This window comes from Pleuronectes platessa, chromosome 3, assembly GCF_947347685.1.
Source record: "Pleuronectes platessa chromosome 3, fPlePla1.1, whole genome shotgun sequence".
In the NCBI taxonomy this organism is placed as follows: Eukaryota; Metazoa; Chordata; class Actinopteri; order Pleuronectiformes; family Pleuronectidae; genus Pleuronectes; species Pleuronectes platessa.
In genome coordinates this window covers 23,900,616-23,919,947 of record NC_070628.1, presented here as the reverse complement: position 1 = coordinate 23,919,947, position 19,332 = coordinate 23,900,616, and the positions used below count along the sequence as shown (strand labels likewise).

The 19,332-nt window shown below is 41.2% G+C and overlaps 1 protein-coding gene across 1 annotated transcript; it reads right to left on the bottom strand.

The window, feature by feature from the left end:
• Positions 1-1,954: 1,954 nt before the first annotated feature.
• On the bottom strand, positions 1,955-14,416 carry LOC128436724 (neuronal acetylcholine receptor subunit beta-2). The gene is made up of 8 exons (XM_053418562.1): positions 14,015-14,416; positions 9,421-9,566; positions 6,952-6,996; positions 6,744-6,853; positions 4,827-5,353; positions 3,639-4,129; positions 2,809-2,954; positions 1,955-2,053 (listed from the first exon to the last, which is right to left on the bottom strand). The coding sequence occupies exons 1-8, from the start codon at positions 14,058-14,060 to the stop codon at positions 2,038-2,040; spliced, it is 1,527 nt and encodes a 508-aa protein (XP_053274537.1). The 5' UTR covers positions 14,061-14,416; the 3' UTR covers positions 1,955-2,037.
• Positions 14,417-19,332: the final 4,916 nt, after the last annotated feature.

The window sequence follows — 19,332 nt, the reverse complement described above, 5'->3', positions numbered from 1 at the left end:
TCATATCAGACCAATAAATATATTATCACCACCGTCTCAACAGGCCCAACAACCACTTAGGTAACAAATTCATGAATTAATAAATAGATAAACTAAATAAATGAATAAATATATATATAAATTGATGTTCTTTTTGGTTAAATAATATAATAATTTCTTTCCACTTCAATAAACCTTTCCCATCCTTAAGTCCATAACTACTTTTGCAACATATTTTTCCACTATCTAATTCATAACTATTTACAGAATCCACATCCTGGGCTTTAGACATAAGTATTTTTTCCTAACAAAAGTATCACATTTGTTTGTTTGTTGGTTGTTTTGTTTTTTTGTTAATAGGATTTCTCAAAAACCACCCATTTCAATGAAACTTGGTGGAAAGATGGGTAACGGATGGATCTCGATAAAAAAAAAAATTCGAGATTGAATTTGAGGGGACTCTTGAATGTGATCTACTGAGTTCTATTCTAGTTTGAACTACATTGACTTTATTATAGAAAAGAAGTGGTTTGTATGATGTGCTATCACTATCAGAAGGCAAAGGAGTTTATACCTGATCTAATCAGAAGACTGAATAAAGTTTAAACATGGAGTTAGCAGAACTCTTTTTCAGTCTGCAAGGCAGCCGCAGTGTTTGCACAAACAGTGCGCGGTGTGGCCTAGGGGGTAGAGTGGTCGTCCTCCAACAAGAAGGTTGCTGGTACAATCCCAACTCTTCCCCATCTGCATGCCGAAATGTCCTTGGGCAAGATACTGAACCCCTAAAAAGAAATGGCCTAATTGTAAGTCGCTTTGGATAAAAGCGTCAGCCAAATGACATGTAATGTAAGTGCTACATTAAATAATTTAAAAAGGAGCTTATGAAACTCCATGTTGCAATATAGACAGAAGTGATTGGACACATTCCACCTGAAATGAAATGAGTTGGCCTCCTCTTCATTAATGGCATGATTTGATCATTTACATCTGTGCTTTTCTTACGTTGACATGTCTGTGTGAAAATGACCTAAACCAGAAAAGACATTGAAAAACTTAATGAACTCATGTTTGAGAGAAAAGCAACAGCCCAAAATAAAACTCACAGCTTTTTATTCATCATGTTGTCATTGTGAAATGTGGATCAATGTATATGTATAAATATGTGTAAATATGTGTCTTTACATCTTCATCCACTTTTTTTTTTCCATCTTCACGTCACTATTGTCGTTTTTCATTTTCATTTCATCACATTTTCTTCGAGGAGTCTCAGGGTTTTTTCGACAGGCCTCATTATTTTAAATGGCAAAAAAACAGCAAAAACGTTTTTTAAATAAGAGAGTGCAAGTGAGGAAAGCACTTTTTTTTATGTAAGACAAAGCATTAAGGGGAACAACACGGCTCTGAAGACGAATGGTGGAAATGAGGCACAAAGCGCTGAAGCAGAACAAGAAAATGAGAGAGAGAGAGAGAGAGAGAGATGCATTCATATTTTTATGAATAAAAAAGGTGGAGAAGACAAAGTACCTTTGCTTTGTTATGATGAAACTTAGTTTGAGAAGTGTACTGTGCCAACATGAATAATTGGTATAATCTCTTATAAAGTCTCATTTTTCACATGAACAATCCTGCAGGGGACAGCAGGACTCTTACAGGATAAGAATTACCAGCTGTTTTTTCTATTTTTGAGGTTTGTGGTTTGTTCTGTACATTGGGAAATTTAACGCTAAGGAAAAAATACTCATATATTGTGTCTAAAACTGTGCACAGACCTCGTCTTTGCTTGACAATAATGTCCTCTGGATAGAAGTTCTAAGTTATAAAAAATATCTTAAGATTGTCATGCTTGTGAAGATGGTGGAGCTTCGATGAATACATAGTCCAAAAACAATAAACCATGCAGTATAAAAATAAAAGTGTGTTCCAGCATTAAAGGTCCACTGCTGCAAACACAGCTCGTGCAGCCGGCTGCATTGATTCCGCTCTCAGCTGGTGTACTCCGTCAAAGTCCCTATGAGAGATGCTGACTCAGCTGTTTCCATTTTCAGTTCCAAAGAAATCCTAGAAATCGCGAATCCTACGGAAGGAAAACCACAGTGTGCTTAATATGAGGGAGGACGTACTTAATTTATTCTGTCGCATTTTCATACAAATATATTTGATTTGCTTTTCTAATACACAGTTCATTTAAACTATTTGACCTAAGCAAGTGGGTACCTCGGCCGAGGAGGTTATGTTTTCACCCCCTGTTCGTTTGTTTGTTTGTTGGTTTATTGGTTAGTTTGGTTGTTTGTGAGAAAATCTGCACATGAATGAAGAATGGTGAAGGAAGAATTTTGAGTTTGAGTTTGAATGAATTTAAAGGGACTGATTGGCCTTTCTGGTGGGATGCGCTCACGGTGCCATTCTAGTTACAATAGGTGCAGGAATATCAAGTTTAAAGTTTCAGCTGTGTAAATGAAAAGAAAAGTTAAAGCAGATTAAAATACTATAGTTATAGCCTTAGTCAGTTCTTCCTGACTCCTGTTCTCATGATTTCTTTCTTTGATTAGTAAAATGTTATTTATAATTAAATCTCTAGGTCCTATTCATTTGGAGCTGCTTTAATTCAGAACCAGCTCTCCATACCGACCATGTCTTAACAAAGACCATGACTTTGATACACAATGGAGATGCAATGGAGACACAAAAGAGAACACATTTTCAAACTCTATTGAGTGTGCACAGTGTCAGCTCATTTGTAGTCTTACATATTTAAAGGCAAGTCTTTGTCAGGCTATTAGCTGCAGTGCTGCGATGCATGGAACAGTGCGCTTTGGTGTGTGAACTCACTCAGTGTCGTCAGCAGTGGGCGTGTTGTAGCTCTGGAACAGCGGCTGCATGAAGAGCCCCAGTGTTCCCACCACACACACCAAGATGAAGATCCACAGGAACAGACGGTCTATCACCATGCCCACGTATTTCCAGTCCTCAATGATCTGGAAGCAAAGCCACAAGTGGTATTATTATGAGAGAAGATTAAGTTATGTCTATAAAGTATGCGTGTGGAGGGAAATCATCGGATCACTAAAAGAGCGTGCATTTTGAAAGAGTTCCTAAAGTTTTGCGTGTAAGCCAAAGTGTGTTATTAACTGCTGCCGTGGCGACAAAGCTTCTGGGACACCAAAGTGTGTATCAGGTTATATTTTTAACTGCAGTGCAGCCGGCTGATTCTGAGAGGAGGAAGCTTGATGAACATTGCCTCAAGCAATTACAGCCGCAAAACTTGTTTGTAATATTTATTAGATGTGGGAGTCTTCTGGAAGTTTAGAAGCCCAGGGGTGAACAGTTCTGAGGTGAGGGTTAGTGCTGCGCTCAAATACTGTGTGTTAATATGTGGGTACGTGTGTGTGCAGGGTTTTCTGAGGATATCCGATGTTTTCAGAAGAAGGGAGATGACTGACAGGTTGGGAAACTATCACAGGGAGACAAAAGCAAAACTGAATGATTTCAGACGCGGCATGTTAGAGGTCTCATCGTGCCCTTATCATCCCTCCCTGTTGCATCTTTGTCATCATCTATCTCGGTAATCTACTTTTTGTGCGTCTTCTCTTCCTCCTATATTCTTTATTTTCTATTGTTAATTCTTTGATCTGTTCCGGCTCTTTTTTGTATCCTCTCACCCCTTCATCATAGTCCTCTGTCTTCATATGTTCGGAGATGTATCTCACTCCATCCACTGCTTCCTCCAGGTCTGCATCCCATTGACCATCCAAAGACCTCTGCAAGTCTGAAAAACCACCGCCCCCGTCTGGGGTGTCGCCCGCTCCCCAGCAAAACCTGTGGGCCATTTCCTCGTTCACGTAGATAGAGTCACTGTCTGTTGGGATCCCGCCGAGCCTGATGTTGGAGTACTGCTTCGTCTCTATGCAGCTCTGGGAACGGCTTTTCCTGACGGTGCTTCGGTCGGCGTACTTCTGACGGAGTTTGTTGCGGACGTTGGAAGAGCCTGGGCGCCTCATGAAGAGGAAGGTGGGCAGTTGGATTAGGAAGAGGCGCTTGACCCAGCTGGGCATGTGGTGGGTGGAGGGGGAGCGGTGGTGTACGTTGAGGTTGCAGACGGTGCTTACGGTGGAGAAAGTGACCAGAACCATGGTGAACATCAAGTATTTACCTAGGAGAGGGGGACAGATAGAGAAGGAATAAAATGAACAGATACCTAAAATACAATTGATGGTTGCTACCATTCAGTTCACTTCAATTTCATTTTAAAGCACCAATTAAAACATGCATTTTAGACATTTTACTTCAATAGCGAGATCAAGGTGGCAAAAGCAGAGCTTCCTGGATAAACATATGAATGGAAACATTATTAAATTCAAAAAGACACCAGAGGGGTGAGTTTGAAATGACAGAGATGTTTTCCTGTAAAAAAATGTGCTTTGTGGAGATAACAAGTAGAACTGAGGAAATGTTGAGTTACAAAAAGAGAGAGATTTGTTGCCACAAATAAAGCCCTGCACCGGTACAGTCAACAACGACCTCGGCCTTGACCTACTCGAGAAACGGATCCATTTGTCATGTTGTATATTTTGCAGTAACACCTTGGTGCAGTACAAGCACTTGGATTTAATTCCATGTCCAGTATTTTCAATGCATTCTTGCATCTGACAATTAATTTAACAAGGACATATGCAAACATTTAAACAAAATAGCACGGATGCATTTTAAGAAGTTTATAAATCCTATTCAGAATTTCCAACATTCTTCAGTTGTGGTATTATCATCAAATTACAGGGAGAGATACATTTTGTTTGTTTCATATATTAAATACACTCAGAGGCAAAAAGACAAACTTAAACATGACTGACCGATGAGTGGCACTGCTAGAGAGGTTGGTGGCACTATCTTGGATATCAGCAGCAGGAACACAGTGAGGGCCAGCAGCACCGAGATACACAGCGTCATCTTCTCGCCGCAGTCTGACGGCAGGTAGAAAACCAGGATAGCCAGCGATGTGATCAGCACACACGGGATGATCAGATTGATGGTATAAAACAGCGGCTTCCTCTGGATGACAAAGTCGTAGGTGATGTCCAGGTAGGTGATATCGTTCGGGTCCTCGTTTTTGCGTGCCGGCAGCGACACGATGTCCCACTCTCCACTGGGTGTGAAGTCGTCGCGACTGGCATAGTCACTGGTGAGGATTAGGTCCAGCTCCGTGTGGTCGTACGTCCAGGAGCGGAACTTGAGAGTGCAGTTCTGCTGGTCGAAGGGGAAGTTCTGCACCTCGATGGCACAGGCCGATTTGTAGATTGCCGGCGGGAGCCAAAAAATGTCCCCTGTGTTGGAGACCACCACGTTGCAATAGAAGGAGACCTCATAGACACCATCGGCACTGTGACACATTGAAGAAAGCATTGAGTCAGACTAGAAGAAGGCATATGAGGCAAGGCCCATTATCTATTCTAATAATCTATTCACTTTCCTTCTACACTAATCAGCCACAACGTTAAAACTACTTTCCTAATAATGTGAAGGTCCAAATGTGGCCATCAAAACAGTTCTAGCCCTAAAGGTGTCAGGACTTTAGCATCAGACCCTTACAGCCCTGTAAATACAGAGGTTTAGGCTTCCACGAATCAGATTTGCTTTTCCAGCTAATCCTACAGATTTTCAGACAGAATGAGATCAGGTGAATTTGGAACAATTACTTGTATTTTGCACTGATAGCGCGTTATCCAGCTGTAAGAGGCCACTAGCATCAAGTACTACCTGTTGCTATGAAGGGGTGTACTTGGTCTGCAACAATGTTTAGGTATGTGGTAGAAATCAAAGTTAGATTCACATGAATACTTGGACACAATGCTTTGCTCGACAGGTTTGTTTTCTTCTCATAGAGCACCCTGCTGCCATCTCTTACTCCAGGTGAAAGATGAACCCAGCTGTCAATGCAACGCAATGCAATAGAAAACATGACTCATCAAACCAGGCCATTTTATTTCACTGCTACATTGTTAGGCTCTGACACGTCTCTATCACAAATGATTTCTGCAATTTGTGGTGTAGTAGCTCTTCAGTGGGATTGGACCACATGGGCCCCACTTCCCCACCTGTATCATCCTCGGTACCAATGAACCTGATGCTGGTTGTCCTTACAGCTCAACACCAGTAACCCCCCGCAAAACCTGGAAATGATCAGATCCAGTAATGTCTGTGTCCATTTTTCCTGCTTAAAAAACATTGACTTTAAGAACTGACGCTTCATCTGCTGCCACTGTATCAAGAGAACCAATATTTTTCAGTTCAGGTCCGTGCTTTCACTGTTGTGGTTGACCGGTTTATTTAACAGACAGACATGAGAGTGACATCGGTCTTAGCCCCTATCTCTCCGTAGGAAAGCTCTCTGCTAACCACTGGCTATGACAATTCCATTTACACTTGCAGTGATTATAATCAGACAAACCCAATCGCTCCCTAATTATTGGCTGAGCTGATAAAGAAACCAGATACTTCACTAATTTCGTTCCCCTCAGCAAAAGCAGAAAGAAAATGCAGAAGACTTTCCCCCATAGATAAACAAGCTTAGTTCTCCCTAGATTAACTTCTTTTAAAGCCTGGTAATATTGGAAAAAAACTCTTAATGATGTGGAATTATAAACTGTACACACGTACACACAGACTGTACTTGCAGTTATACATTTTTTAATTACACTGACTATAAAACAATATAAATTAAATACTGACAATCTGCTCTTCTCTTTGTGGGATGCCATGCATCTACTAACTTGTTGTAGAGCACTATATCAGGAAGCCAGATGAGTTTGGATGGAATTCGTAGTTTCTTGATGCCTTCATATTTTTCTGGTTCCCATCTCAGCCTGTAGTCGTTCCATTCCTGTGAAGAGGGCGTTCATAAACTCCGTCACTGACATACACCCCAGCATACTGAACACTGTGTGTGTGCACTCAGCAGTGAGCAGGATTGCACTGTACCTGACACAGCCACAGGTTGGTCGTCATTATCTGCTCTCTCTCATTCTGCAAGAAAACATCGGCCATCTTGTCACACACTGAGCATCATTTCCATCATATTCGACTTAAAAAATAAACATTTGTGTGTTATCACAACGTTGTCTACTGGCAGTGGTTTTAGCGAGACACATTAAAGGTCAAACTCAAATATCAAAGCAAACCTTCAGGGGGTGGACACAATATCACAAACAGTTTTGGGCAAAATCACATACCTTTTTAAACCTTCATAAATGTCACAGATCTAATTAACTGTTGAAGTACAGCTTTGCACAGGATATTGTGTGTCCTGCCTGAGACATGCCTGATCAAAATTGTAAGATGCATTATTTTAAGTTATTTCAAATGTTATATATGTCGAATGAAATGCTTCACAAGGCATCAGAATTAAGGTGTGCCAGCATACGCGTGAAGCCGATGTCAGTCAAGGACTGTGTGCACTAGCATTAAGGCAAATTCATGGTTTCCACATTTGCCAGTGCCCAATGGTCATCATAACAAAAATGCCACGCTACTCGGACGCCTGCGTGCAGCCCATCATTTGTGACCTTGCCGTACGTGTCGACTGCGCATGCTCTGGGTTACATCATCTCCACCTACTGAAATGGAATGTGGGAACAAGTGTGCATGCTTGGAACCACCCATGTGCATCATTTTAGTACGAACGGAACTATGGGCATGTACGTGTGACCACAACAAGTATGCAACTCTCTGTGGAGTCAGGTCAACAACAATAATGTGATTATAGTTCTTAATGATAGTGTCATTTTTCTAGTGTTCAGTGGATAGATTGATACGGTAGCTGCAAGTTTGGCCCAGGGGCTGGAATTCTGGGGGGCTTAGAAAAGAGAGGAAATATTTGCTCTAATGTATTATATACATGTTTACAATGTCTCCTAGGAAGGATTTGCACTGCACTGTATTTTTTGATTCGTGCCATTCACTTCAGGCTCTGCACTTCTGGTCTATAGCTTGTTTACATCTGCCACCACCTTGAAAAACCTTTGCTGTCATGAGTTCATGTCGAATGCTTCAGGGAGTTTGCAGCACACACACTGAATAACAGGCTTCAGACAATATTCCAAAAACACAGATAATCCATGGGTTTGGATTACCTTTTTTTTTTTTTAACTAAAAATGATCTCTCCATCCATTTTCTAAATTACTTATCCTGTGATTGAGGGGAAGCCGCGGCCTTTCCCAGCATGCATTTTTTGGCCACCCTGGACAGATCACTTCTATCGTCTGTCAGGGCTAACTCAAAGGGAAAGGAAGACAGATTCACCCAACTGAAAGTTCTCAAACGGCATCGCTTTGGCAGTATGACACATTATTAGGAAGCTTTTAATATAACACATCAAAAATGTATTGAGTGCTATAAGATATTTACGTGGCTGTTTTAAAGGTCCAATCAAGGTAATGTAATAAAGCAGTTTAAGTAAAGCAATCATGTCAGATGGAGATTCCTGATAGAGCTGAGGAGTCAGCGGTGATTAGCTAAAGTTGTGGAAATGTTTTGGAAGTGCTTTTCCTATAATCAAACTGTCAGAAAGTCTGCCGGGAGAGCGGCCTGCTGTGTAGAGCAATGCTTGGATTTAAATGAGGTCGCCATCCACACAAGTTTATAACCTGCACGTAAATAATGCAGGGGCAGATCCAGGGCCAGGGCCAGGGGAGCATGAGCCCCAGCAGAATCCTGATTTCTATGTACCTTTCTCTTATCCTAGTCTGCCGTTGTGGCAATACACTTTTGAGGAATAACTGTTTTGGTAATGAGCTCTTGCCTTGGTTTACATGTGTTTCCATTTGTGTTCTGTTTGGTTGTTGTTTCTGAGTTCTCCGTTTCCTGTTTTATTTTGAAATGATGCTCCTTGTGTGTCTTAACTCTCTGTCTTGGTCCTGTCTCCCGCCCTTGTGGTCGTCTGCACCTTAATGTGTTTCACCAGTGTTTAATCATCCCTGCCTCCCTTGTGTATACAAGTCTCTGTTCTTCTGTTTGTCCTGGTCAGTCCGCTTGTTCCCCTTGTTCCATGTCGGTTGAGTTTGCCAAAGCCCTTCTTCATGTTTCTCTGTATGTTGATTATTTGGATTTTTGTGATTTATTTCTGGTAGAGCCTTTGCTTCAATTAAAGCCATTTTAATTTTTTCACCGAAATTTGTCTCCTGCCTTTGGGTCCACCTGCTCAACACAATAAGACAAAAACACTTTCACATGTGTCGACAATAGCTTAGTCGACGGGTCCAGGTGACAAAACTAAAAAAAATTTCTGGGTGAACTCGTTTTGGGTCGAGCTTATGCAGAGTTGCAATATGTGCATCGTGTTCCTGCTGTAGACAATCCAAAGAGAGCTGTGGTGTCGTGGTGTTGTCTTGGTGTGTGTCCTGACCTCGCTACATGTACACACGTGTTTGTCTGTGTATTTAAATACTTACTACGCTGATAAGCTGCGACAGAGACACCTGTAAGGAGATGGTGACCTGCTGGGTCTTATTGACCGCTGGCCTGATCAGTTTGTTGTAGCGCTCTGGTCCCAACAGGTAGTTCACCAGCCGCTCCTCTGCATTCTCTGCCCTGATACCTTTAGGAAAAACATAAGAAGTGAGGACGCAATATATCCTGAAAGTGTACAATTAGGACCCAGGTTGTGTTTACGTCGTTCAAACAGCCACATGCACCTTTACACCTCTGTTGGAAAAAGAACACAAGTCAGTCAGCCACACAGAAATGCCTCAAGTAAATAATTGCCATGTGTTTGTCTAGCAGAGCACGAATTCTGGTAGAAGGGGTAATGTGCTTCCCTCTCGGTGTAACATCACATCCTGTGCGTGTGTTGCAGTTCAGAGCTTGATATCCTCTTTATCGCAATATGTTTTCAGTCCAGTGTCATCACGAATGATGAACAATAAACAAGTTGGCTGTAAATTAAATGAATTTACCAACGGCCATCATGGCTGAATCATGTGTTCACAGCAAGTGTGTGCCTGTGTGTGTGTGAGTGTGCTCCTGTGTGTGTGAGTGTGTGCATGTGTGTTGCAGTCTCACGCTTTACTGCAGGGTTTTAGAGCAAAAGAACAAACAAAAATCCAGTCATGCATCCATCCCTGTGAGAGGATCCCTCAAGCTTTGTGTTTCCTCAGCCCTAAATTATTGGTTATGTAAAAGCGATGGTATGAATAAGTCAGACCCACTCTCTTGGTTCCCGCAGCCATTATGTCTCTACGTTGTCAAACAAACTGACAACAGCGCAGACAGCGTTAAATATCTGGTCTGCCTCACCCCCGCTGTGCCACATGAATTGTCTGTTTTACTATGATTAGGGATGTTCTTTTTTTCGGCGGCACCCTGCTGCTTCCAGTTTTCATGCCACACTGAACGCTTGGTTTTTCAACTGTGAGGAACAGGGAGCGAGGGAGGGGAATCTATTAGAACTAAATGAAAGGGGACGCATGATACACTGAAGGTTAACCAGTTAGATTCTTACTCACATCTAACTTTCCTCTCAGGTGGGCCCGATGAGGCAGAACAGCCTGTTGCATGAACATGGCTGCCAATGGATTAGATCACATCCCACACCTTGCAGTGGAATAATGACATGTAATGTTTTCACAGAGATATGCACTTTTGGTAATCACAAAAAAAAATTATTAAATGTATACTAATACTGATTTTACGTTCAAGGTTTCACATTTCGGCTAGCTTAGTATAGCTTAGCATAACAAGAATCTGAAGGGAAAGAGCTAATCTTTATAACCAGATTCTTCATGTGAATTGACAGAATCTGTTTACGAAGGACAAAATGTTCTAGTTTGACCAATCACGTTTGACGTCCATGTGGAGAACAAAAGAGGCGGAACCCATTGACCAAAATGCATCAGCTGTCTGCTTTTTAATTTATCTGCATTCATATGTTAATAGCTGTGAGTAGCGATTTGCTAAAATGTCGTCGGGAGCTAAATCACCTACAAAAAGTGCCAATGTTTGGGATTTGGTAGAAGCTTACGACCTGTGTAATAAACGAGACTCGTGGGAGTGTAAACAGTGTATGGTGAACGGAGGGCAGAGTCTTGCACCAGATTTCTACTGTTTACACCCCAAACCTAAAGAATATTGGCCAAAATACTACTATAAATACTACTATCTGCATCTAAAGCCCAGTGACGTTTTCTTTCTTATTTGTTTGACCTGTACCAAAACCAAAGTGCCAAATGACCATATAATGGGTTTTAGTGGGGTGGGGATGGATTTTTTGTATCTGCTATTTGTCAGCTATGACGAGCGACTTCCTGGAGGCTCTGTTGCTTGACGCAAACCAGGTTAATTGGACAGCTAATGTAGAGTGAGAGAAGGCTCTGGTCTGCATGTATGTATTGAGCTGTGTATGGTTATTTGCAGGACTGGAGTTGTTAGTGTTCAACTCTGTCAGTATATAGATCTGTTCTAGTCTTGATGACCACTCAAAGCGCTTTACAGTAAAGGTTGGAGCACTTTCTCTATCACGCATCAGTCACAGCCGTCAGGAGCCATTTGGTGTTCAGTTTCTTCCCCATTGACACTTTGGCATGCAGAATGCAGGAGCCAGAGATCGAACCACCAACATCCTGGTTCGTGGACAACCCACTCGACCTCTTGGCACACACATGAAGATTTCCCATGGGTAAGACTGCAGTTTAGATTAAAGTTATTGTTTCTGTGAGAGGCTGTGTGTTTTAAATAAATATTGATGTGCAGTCTGTACCATTTTGTGTATTCAATCTCTTAGTTTTACAACAGCTTCAGTCCAAGTGATGAGGCTGTCACTGAGAAGTGGTGCCAAACATCATAGCATAGTGCAAGGCCCATTAACGTTTCCAGGCCGTCAGGGAAACACAAACACTCACAACAACATGGTAGAAGACACACAGAAGTGCTGTGCGCCTTCTTGGTGTATTACATCATTTAAATAATTCAGAATTGGACTTGTGGAGATATTTTCCTTGATGGATGCTGCAGAATAATGCTGTTCATGCCGCCTGTCATAACTGATCTTTGTCGGTCCAGCTGTTTACGTAGAGCGGATATGAAGAACGATTGCACTGATTTAGTTTTTCGCCTTGTAAATTTTCGGCTTTTTTTTTTTTTTTTTAAGCCCAACAAGCTGAAGCTAAAGCCTATCAACTTGATTCAGTGAGTGCAGGACGGAAAACTCAACAATCCATGAAACACAAGGTCATGTTAGAAAAAGGAAACTCTTCTTTTAGGAAAAGTGTTCTGCTTTAAACACAGATGATGGTTCTTTCTTTGCGGGAAGCATAAAATAACCCTCTATAAATTATTCAAAGAGACCATCTGCTTTTACTTACAAGTATTTTAAGAGCACAAACACAGGAGACAGTTTTTAAAAACCTTTCCCTGAGGTAAAAAATGTAGGAAGGAGTGTTGTTGCTGCTTTTGATTTAGAAACCCAGAAAGAGATGCACTAGATCCACTCTCTGAGTTTAATTCTCCTTTTCACATAGGAGAACTTACATTGTTGATCAAACACTATGATCGATTTGAATAATGATTTCACAAAACAAAATGTCAAGTGAGACAGCTGTAAAACAGCCACTGTGCCTTTCAGCAACATGATCTAAACACTGTGATGGTTTGCAGAAACAATAGTGCAGAAATATAATTATAAATTCAAAATGTTGTAAGCTACCATAAACAATGCAAAGGTCATGTCCTCGATATTCTCTCTACACACTTTAGGGGTTTAACAGTATGAGGAAGAGTTAAAATCCTACAAATAGCCAGTGTGCAAACAATGAGTTATTTAAGGCTGATTTTGCACAGCATATAATCTAAATGTGGCCATTTCTTACAGGAAATTGGTAACCGACATGTTATTTGAACGGAATACAGTAATAGAGTTTGTGTTCCTTTGTTATGTTTATGGTCTGTGGAGGAGGCTTTAAGATACTGGCAGATCGAATTAAATAATTAAGCGTAAAGTTGAGGATTATGAGGTTTTCTTTAGTGGATCATTCTGCTTGTCAAAGAATACAGAATAATATTACAAGTTCAAACATTGGACCTCACCTAACAATGCATATAACACATTAGTAATAAAACAATCATTTCAACACATGATCAGTAACTTGAGAACATCTGCTTCTAGCAAAGGAGGATCTTGAATATGTAGCTCAGTGTTTGATTAAAGTCCGTCTCGAGTGCTCCAGAGACGCTTTCATGTGAGCTGTGTTTGATTATATACAGGACAGGAGTTATACATGTGTACAACTGGACTTTATTCAGTACAGGACACTGCATGCATTTATTTCTAGATAGGTTATGTCCTCTGCAGTTCACTGACACCAAAATAGCTCCACTTCTCCATGGCAGCTTCTTTTGCTGGTGTTACTGGCATTGTGCTACTGCTAGTGTGTGTGTGTGTGTGTGTGTGTGTGTGTGTGTGTGTGTGTGTGTGTGTGTGTACAGTGTTCCATGTACATGTACAGGGATAGCATTAGGTCTTTGAACTATAGTGAAGGTAAGACTTTTACAATACTCTCTATTACAACTTGTCATATCATGAACTCATTTTGAAGTAAGTTGTAGCTTTTAATAAATTTGTTGAATGAAAGAATAATGAAACGGTCCAGTGTGCTTTTTAAGGTTAATACTTGTACTTATAATTATGTGAGGATTGGGATTAGAGCTGAAGTTAGGCATTCAAGATTGTCACAGGTTAGGGCTATGGTATGTCAATGAGTAGGTGGTGGGAGGAGTGTGTGTATATGTGTGAGAGAGAGAGAGAGAGAGAGAGAGAGAGAGAGAGAGAGAGAGAGAGAGAGAGAGAGAGGAGAGGGAGAGAGAGAGAGAGAGAGAGAGAGAGAGAGAGAGAGAGAGAGAGAGAGATTGGGGTGGGTGCAGGTTCATTTACCTCATCATTTGTCATAATTGCAGATAAATTTGTAAAAAATTACGCGAGGAAGAAAACGTATAACTCAACAGTATAACTCTTCTTTAGATGTATACAAGTAACGTGAACATAAAACCACTCACTTGTGAGAGACAGAGTAAAGAGCAGGAGAAAAGTGCTGGCCGTCATCTCCTCTCTTCTTCCCTGGACCAACTTGCTCCTTTGTTTCAGTCTGTCCTCCAGAGAACAAGTGTCCTGTGTTTAAATCCCGTCGTTCTGCTGTAACCCTTCTTTCCTACAGTCTCCTCCTCCTCTTCCTCGGTCCACCGGATGCCTCACACCTGATCCGGCTGCTCGTCTGTGGCTTGAATCTTACGCAGCGCAAAAAGTACAGAAATACACGATGTGACCGTTTTCTAGTATAGTAAAGAGGTTACTACACATGTTTATTTACAGAAGATATTATGCTGGCGCGTGAGCGGGCTGCCCATGGTGCGCCACAGCCACAAACCGCGCTGTCGATCCAAAGCCAAAAGTCCGGAAGATTGAAGTTGACTGCTGTCGATCAGAAACAAGACGCTGATTTAACTAGTTCCTCTGTCGCTCATGAACAAACTTCCAGTGCTCACCTGCGGTAAGTTCACTCTTTTCCGGCAAAGCCGGAGACGAGGTCTTGTGCGTAAAGAGATGATGCGCAGCGCAAGGTGCCAGGACGCAGGACGCACCGGTTTCTCAACTACAAGGAAAGTCCACAAGGAAACGAGGAACTGATTATTCCATGATACTCGCGCTGAACGGAAGAGAGGCCAGAGAGAGAAACAGCAGGAGGAAGAGGATCTGGAGGAGGAGGAGGAGGAGGAGGAGGAGGAGGAGGAGAGGAGGGAGGAGGAGGAGGAGGAGAGGGAGGAGGAAGTGTGTTTGCTGCTTGAGCTCCTTGAGTGGAAACGATTCACGTCACGGCTCAGAGTGATGTTCAGCTGATCCGCTGTAGATGACCTCTCTCTGCCACTGGTGCTCTGAGGGTCTATACTAGACAACCATCAACAATACACAATCTCTTCTGTATTGTTGCACTGTGGAAACACACAAGCGTCCACATGCACATCACCGTTCACATCAACCATCTACTCTGCTTTGACTTGCAACTTGTGCACTTGTGCAATGATTGTGGTGAAGTCTGTCTCTATAGCATAATATGTATTGGTATATAATATTATAGTGTGTATAGTAAGGGGGCGTGTATTATGTTATGTTATCTTAACTTGTTTCATTATGTTTTATTTCCTGATACACGTATACATACTTTATTCAACCAAGTCTCATTGTTACAACAATACAACACAAATCAAACAGAAAAATTCAGATATACACATATATAATCTTCCAAGCATATTTGAATTGGGATTTTAAGAACATCCAAAAATATTTTCTTGATCTTATTGTCTTAACTTCCCCCATAGTAAACAGCTCAGAGTCAGAGGAGGAGGGGGGTTGTGTTCTGGATTGTATTTCCCCTTGAGCTCCACAATCATAAGACGCTGTCATAATGTATTTTATAGCTGTTGCATTGGAAGAAGTAAGTGGAGATTTATTTAATTAAGAAGAAAAAACAACTCTGGTGACTGAGCTAGACCTTTGACCTCTGTGAATTGCACCTGGAAATAGTACAAATCTTTGTCTTTCAAGATCCCCTCCAAACTTTGCCTAATATAATTATTTCCACAGCTCCTACCTTCACTTTGAAAGACCCAGAATCTGTGAATATGCAGGTATTTAAAAAACTTGAACCTGTCAGTGTTTGTGCACTGACAGTTTGCACGTATGAGTTGCATGTCAGACCAGGACTGTCTGGTCAAATTGAAGATAACAAAAAAAAAAATCTTACTGTAATGTCTGAAAAAGAACTGAAGCTTTACGTTCTCATCCCTGTGAGATTAACACTTTGACAAACATATACTCCCACCGAGTGTCGGTTCATCTTGCTCTCCAACATTATCCTCCTCCGAGCCCCAATGGGGACAATTCATTCTCTGTGCATTGCCCAGTATGTGCAAGGCTTGCTTTTATGTCTGTGTGCATGATTTGAGATCACACTCGCCCTGTTGAATACTCGGTGCAAGTGGCTATAGTTTGGTGGCAGTAAGAGGAGAGTCATGTAGCCGGCTATACTCTGCGGCTGAGGTCACAGTGGAGAGAGAGGAAGACTTGGGTGTGAAAGCAGTGAAGAGGAGAAGACATGAACAGACTGCACCTCTTTTAGACATTTCTACTTGTCGCTCATGAATAATCCAGTGAAGATTCAGGGGCTAACAGTCACAAGAATGGATGGGGGATGGACGGGTCGTTTATTATGAATATACTGTATTTTTGTTCTTTCTTTTGAGACACAATAAAGCAAATTGTAAAGATAGGATAAATGCACATGCTGTACAATGACATGCCAGATATTTGATATAGATTTATGATATGGTGACCTGTGTGTTTCTCTACCCCACTGTGAGCCCATAACTTTATACCAACATTTAATATAACTTGACAAATCCGAACCAGAAGTAAATAAAATTACTCCAACACACAAGCACACACATACACACACAAGATAATCTCCTAACAGAAATCGTGATGTCAAAACAAAAACAAAACTGGTGAGAGATTTACTCCTGTGCCATTATTGATGGGTTTAGCATGTGCATAAATCCCTCACAGTCCAGGCCATATAACCAACACATTACTCCCTTACACGGCCCAGTGGAGATTTCAATCTGCCATAATGGAAGTGTGTGTCTGCTTTAGTCAAGTTAACTGGCACTAGGGCGCTGCAGCTTAAGGCAATTCACGACACCCCACTACTCTAACTCCACTGCTCCATCACTGCCTCTGTCTCATACGCTGCAGGCAGCTACATTAAAGTGCCTGAATCATACCGGTCATATTTATGTATTTGTAGTCAGGAGAGAGTCGCGCGCATGGTGCGACCAATATATCAACATATAAACAGAGGAGGGGGCTACAGGGCTAGAGCTCCACGCATGTGAGGGTTTTAGGCTAATCTTTATTTATCCAGATAAGGTCTGCTGAGTGTGCGTGTTGGAGAGATTGCTGAGCTTGTAGAAAACATCCTCTCTTCCCTCTCTCTCTCTCTTTCACCCTCTCTCTCTCTCACTCTCTCTCACTCTCTCTCTCACTCACTCACTCACTCACTCACTCACTCACTCACTCACTCACTCACTCACTCTCACAAACAAACGCACACACACATGGTCCCACCTGAGTGAGTTGGCTGATCATAAGCTATTGCTATTTTATGAGGAAAATAAAAAGACTAACTGGACCAGAAGACCATCTCACATTTTCAAATCTTTATATTTGTGTTTTTTCCCCTTGGAGTAAATAAATCAACCACCAGTTCAAACCCACCATATAAATGAAAAAATACCAAGATGGGATAGAAAAATAGACAAAGACCCTGCATAACACAAGTTTATTTATATCCCTGATAATTCCCAATTCAATCCAGAAAGACAAGAGGCATACTAACATGTTAGACAATGGTTGTACTGCAGGGAATACAGTATATAGTGGAGACTTACACAACTAACAAGCATCTTGAAAATATCCTTCTCATAATAATTATATAAAGGTTTATTTATATAGTACCTTCTTAAGAAGAAAGCTAACTAAAATGACATTTGCTACATTAGAGATAAAGTAGTAAAATGACTAAAACGAAAATAAAAAAAATATAAAGTGCAGAAATAAATGTAAATTAGACATTTAAAAAATGAAAGGAATAAAAACGAAAGTAAAGGCACGTCAAAAATTCCCAAAAGCTTACAACTAGGAAATGGTGGTTTTAAGGTTATTCTGCAGGCATCCTGTTGCCTGACACACTGACCATATAACCACAATAGTCCTTGTCATAACCCCTAAGTTATACAACAAAAATAGCCAAAGATGGAGATTGGACAACTCAGCTAGAGGGGACGGGCAAAATAATGACCTTTTCTCTACCTCTGAAACACTGCAGGCAACAACAATCACTTCTGGTGTGTCGTGAGATTCTGTGGCCTGGATTTTTTTTTTTTTTATGATAATATTTGTCCACACACGGAAAAAGCACTGTTCTAGATGACATGGGCAAACACGCATATGCAGAGGGTAACAGGTGTAACGGGCCACAGCCATGAAAGCCTCCGAGGTTTGGCCCTTCAGTGAGTCCACCTCCTGGGCTCTTACATCATCACGTTAACTCAGGGTGTTTTTGACTGCATGTGCTCTAAATGTGGCTTTTTGTGCAACGTGGTTCAGTTGTTGGGCCGTGTTGAAAGCTGATAAACTGACCTGACCTCCAGAGGGGCAGGGGAAGCCGTGTCTATGTGGGGCAGGCAATCGTGTATGAATTAGCGACATCATGAGATTTTCAACGTGTGAGATGAATCTATTTTTATCGGCGGGATTTTCTCATTATAGTTTATGATGTTTCCCAGGTTCTGTGGAATTGTTTGGCTCCGTTCAGGTGGATTAGCTCTCCATGTAAAAAGCACCACTTTACGGATCCATCCTGAATGCAGCTTGGATCTGTTCTTTTGAAATCGTGTTATTCAAAACATCAGCAGGGGTCTCAGTTTTACTTGTGATTCCAGGTTTGTTTGTGTCGGCCGCTGTGACGGCTGCTACAGAATCTGCACAAAACATGAACTTTCTTCTATAGGTGGAATATCAACCGAACCTCCCCGCCGATATGAAAACAAGTTCATATTTTTTCTTTAGCTATCTGCTGTCGGCAAACAAATTTAAGGTTAGCTTGACCCTAAGAATTCTTCAATGGATGGATGTGATGTGGCCAATGCAGATATATTATATTATGTTCACCGCTAGGGGGCAGTATTTTACCCAATTTCTGAAAATAAAACAGTGGGCCCTGCTGTGGTTTTATGACAAATACATAAAAAAAGATGAAGCATATTGAGACACTTATTATGTGTGTGTGTGTGGGTGTGTGTGTGTGTGTGTGTGTGTGTCAGCGTCCTATGGAGGATGATTCACTCATCTGTGGGCACAAATGAATTAGGCTCAGAGTATGGGTCTTTTCAGCTGACTTGACGTGGGGAACTTCATATGTTTAAGTATATTGATATGCATAATCAGGAATGGTCACTTTAAAATGTATAAGGCTACATATTAATAGCTGACCTGTTAAAATTGCAATAGATAATGTTACTATTTTATTAGCTTCCTCAAAGTATTATAACTTATTAGGCCAACATTTAAACATTTGTTAATTACCTTTCTAACAAACGTTTTATTCTAAAGTTTAGAATGAACACTGTTATCCTTTAATGTTCTAGTTCCCGGATTCATTTAGACATGAGAAGAAAAACATACAATATTATGTGAAACAACGAACATCTATCCTCCATGGAATGAGCTGTCAAACAAAGCCATCCCAAATAACTGGAAT

What these genes read in the sequence shown, in the direction of transcription:
- LOC128436724 (XM_053418562.1), bottom strand. Translation starts at nt 14,060, where the DNA reads ATGACGGCCAGCACTTTTCTCCTGCTCTTTACTCTGTCTCTCACAA. An exon ending in TGTCGCAGCTTATCAGCGTA is followed by an intron (nt 6,997 to 9,420) that starts GTAAGTATTTAA and finishes GTTTTCTTGCAG; the next exon opens with AATGAGAGAGAGCAGATAAT. An exon ending in GATATAGTGCTCTACAACAA is followed by an intron (nt 5,354 to 6,743) that starts GTTAGTAGATGC and finishes AATGTGTCACAG; the next exon opens with TGCCGATGGTGTCTATGAGG.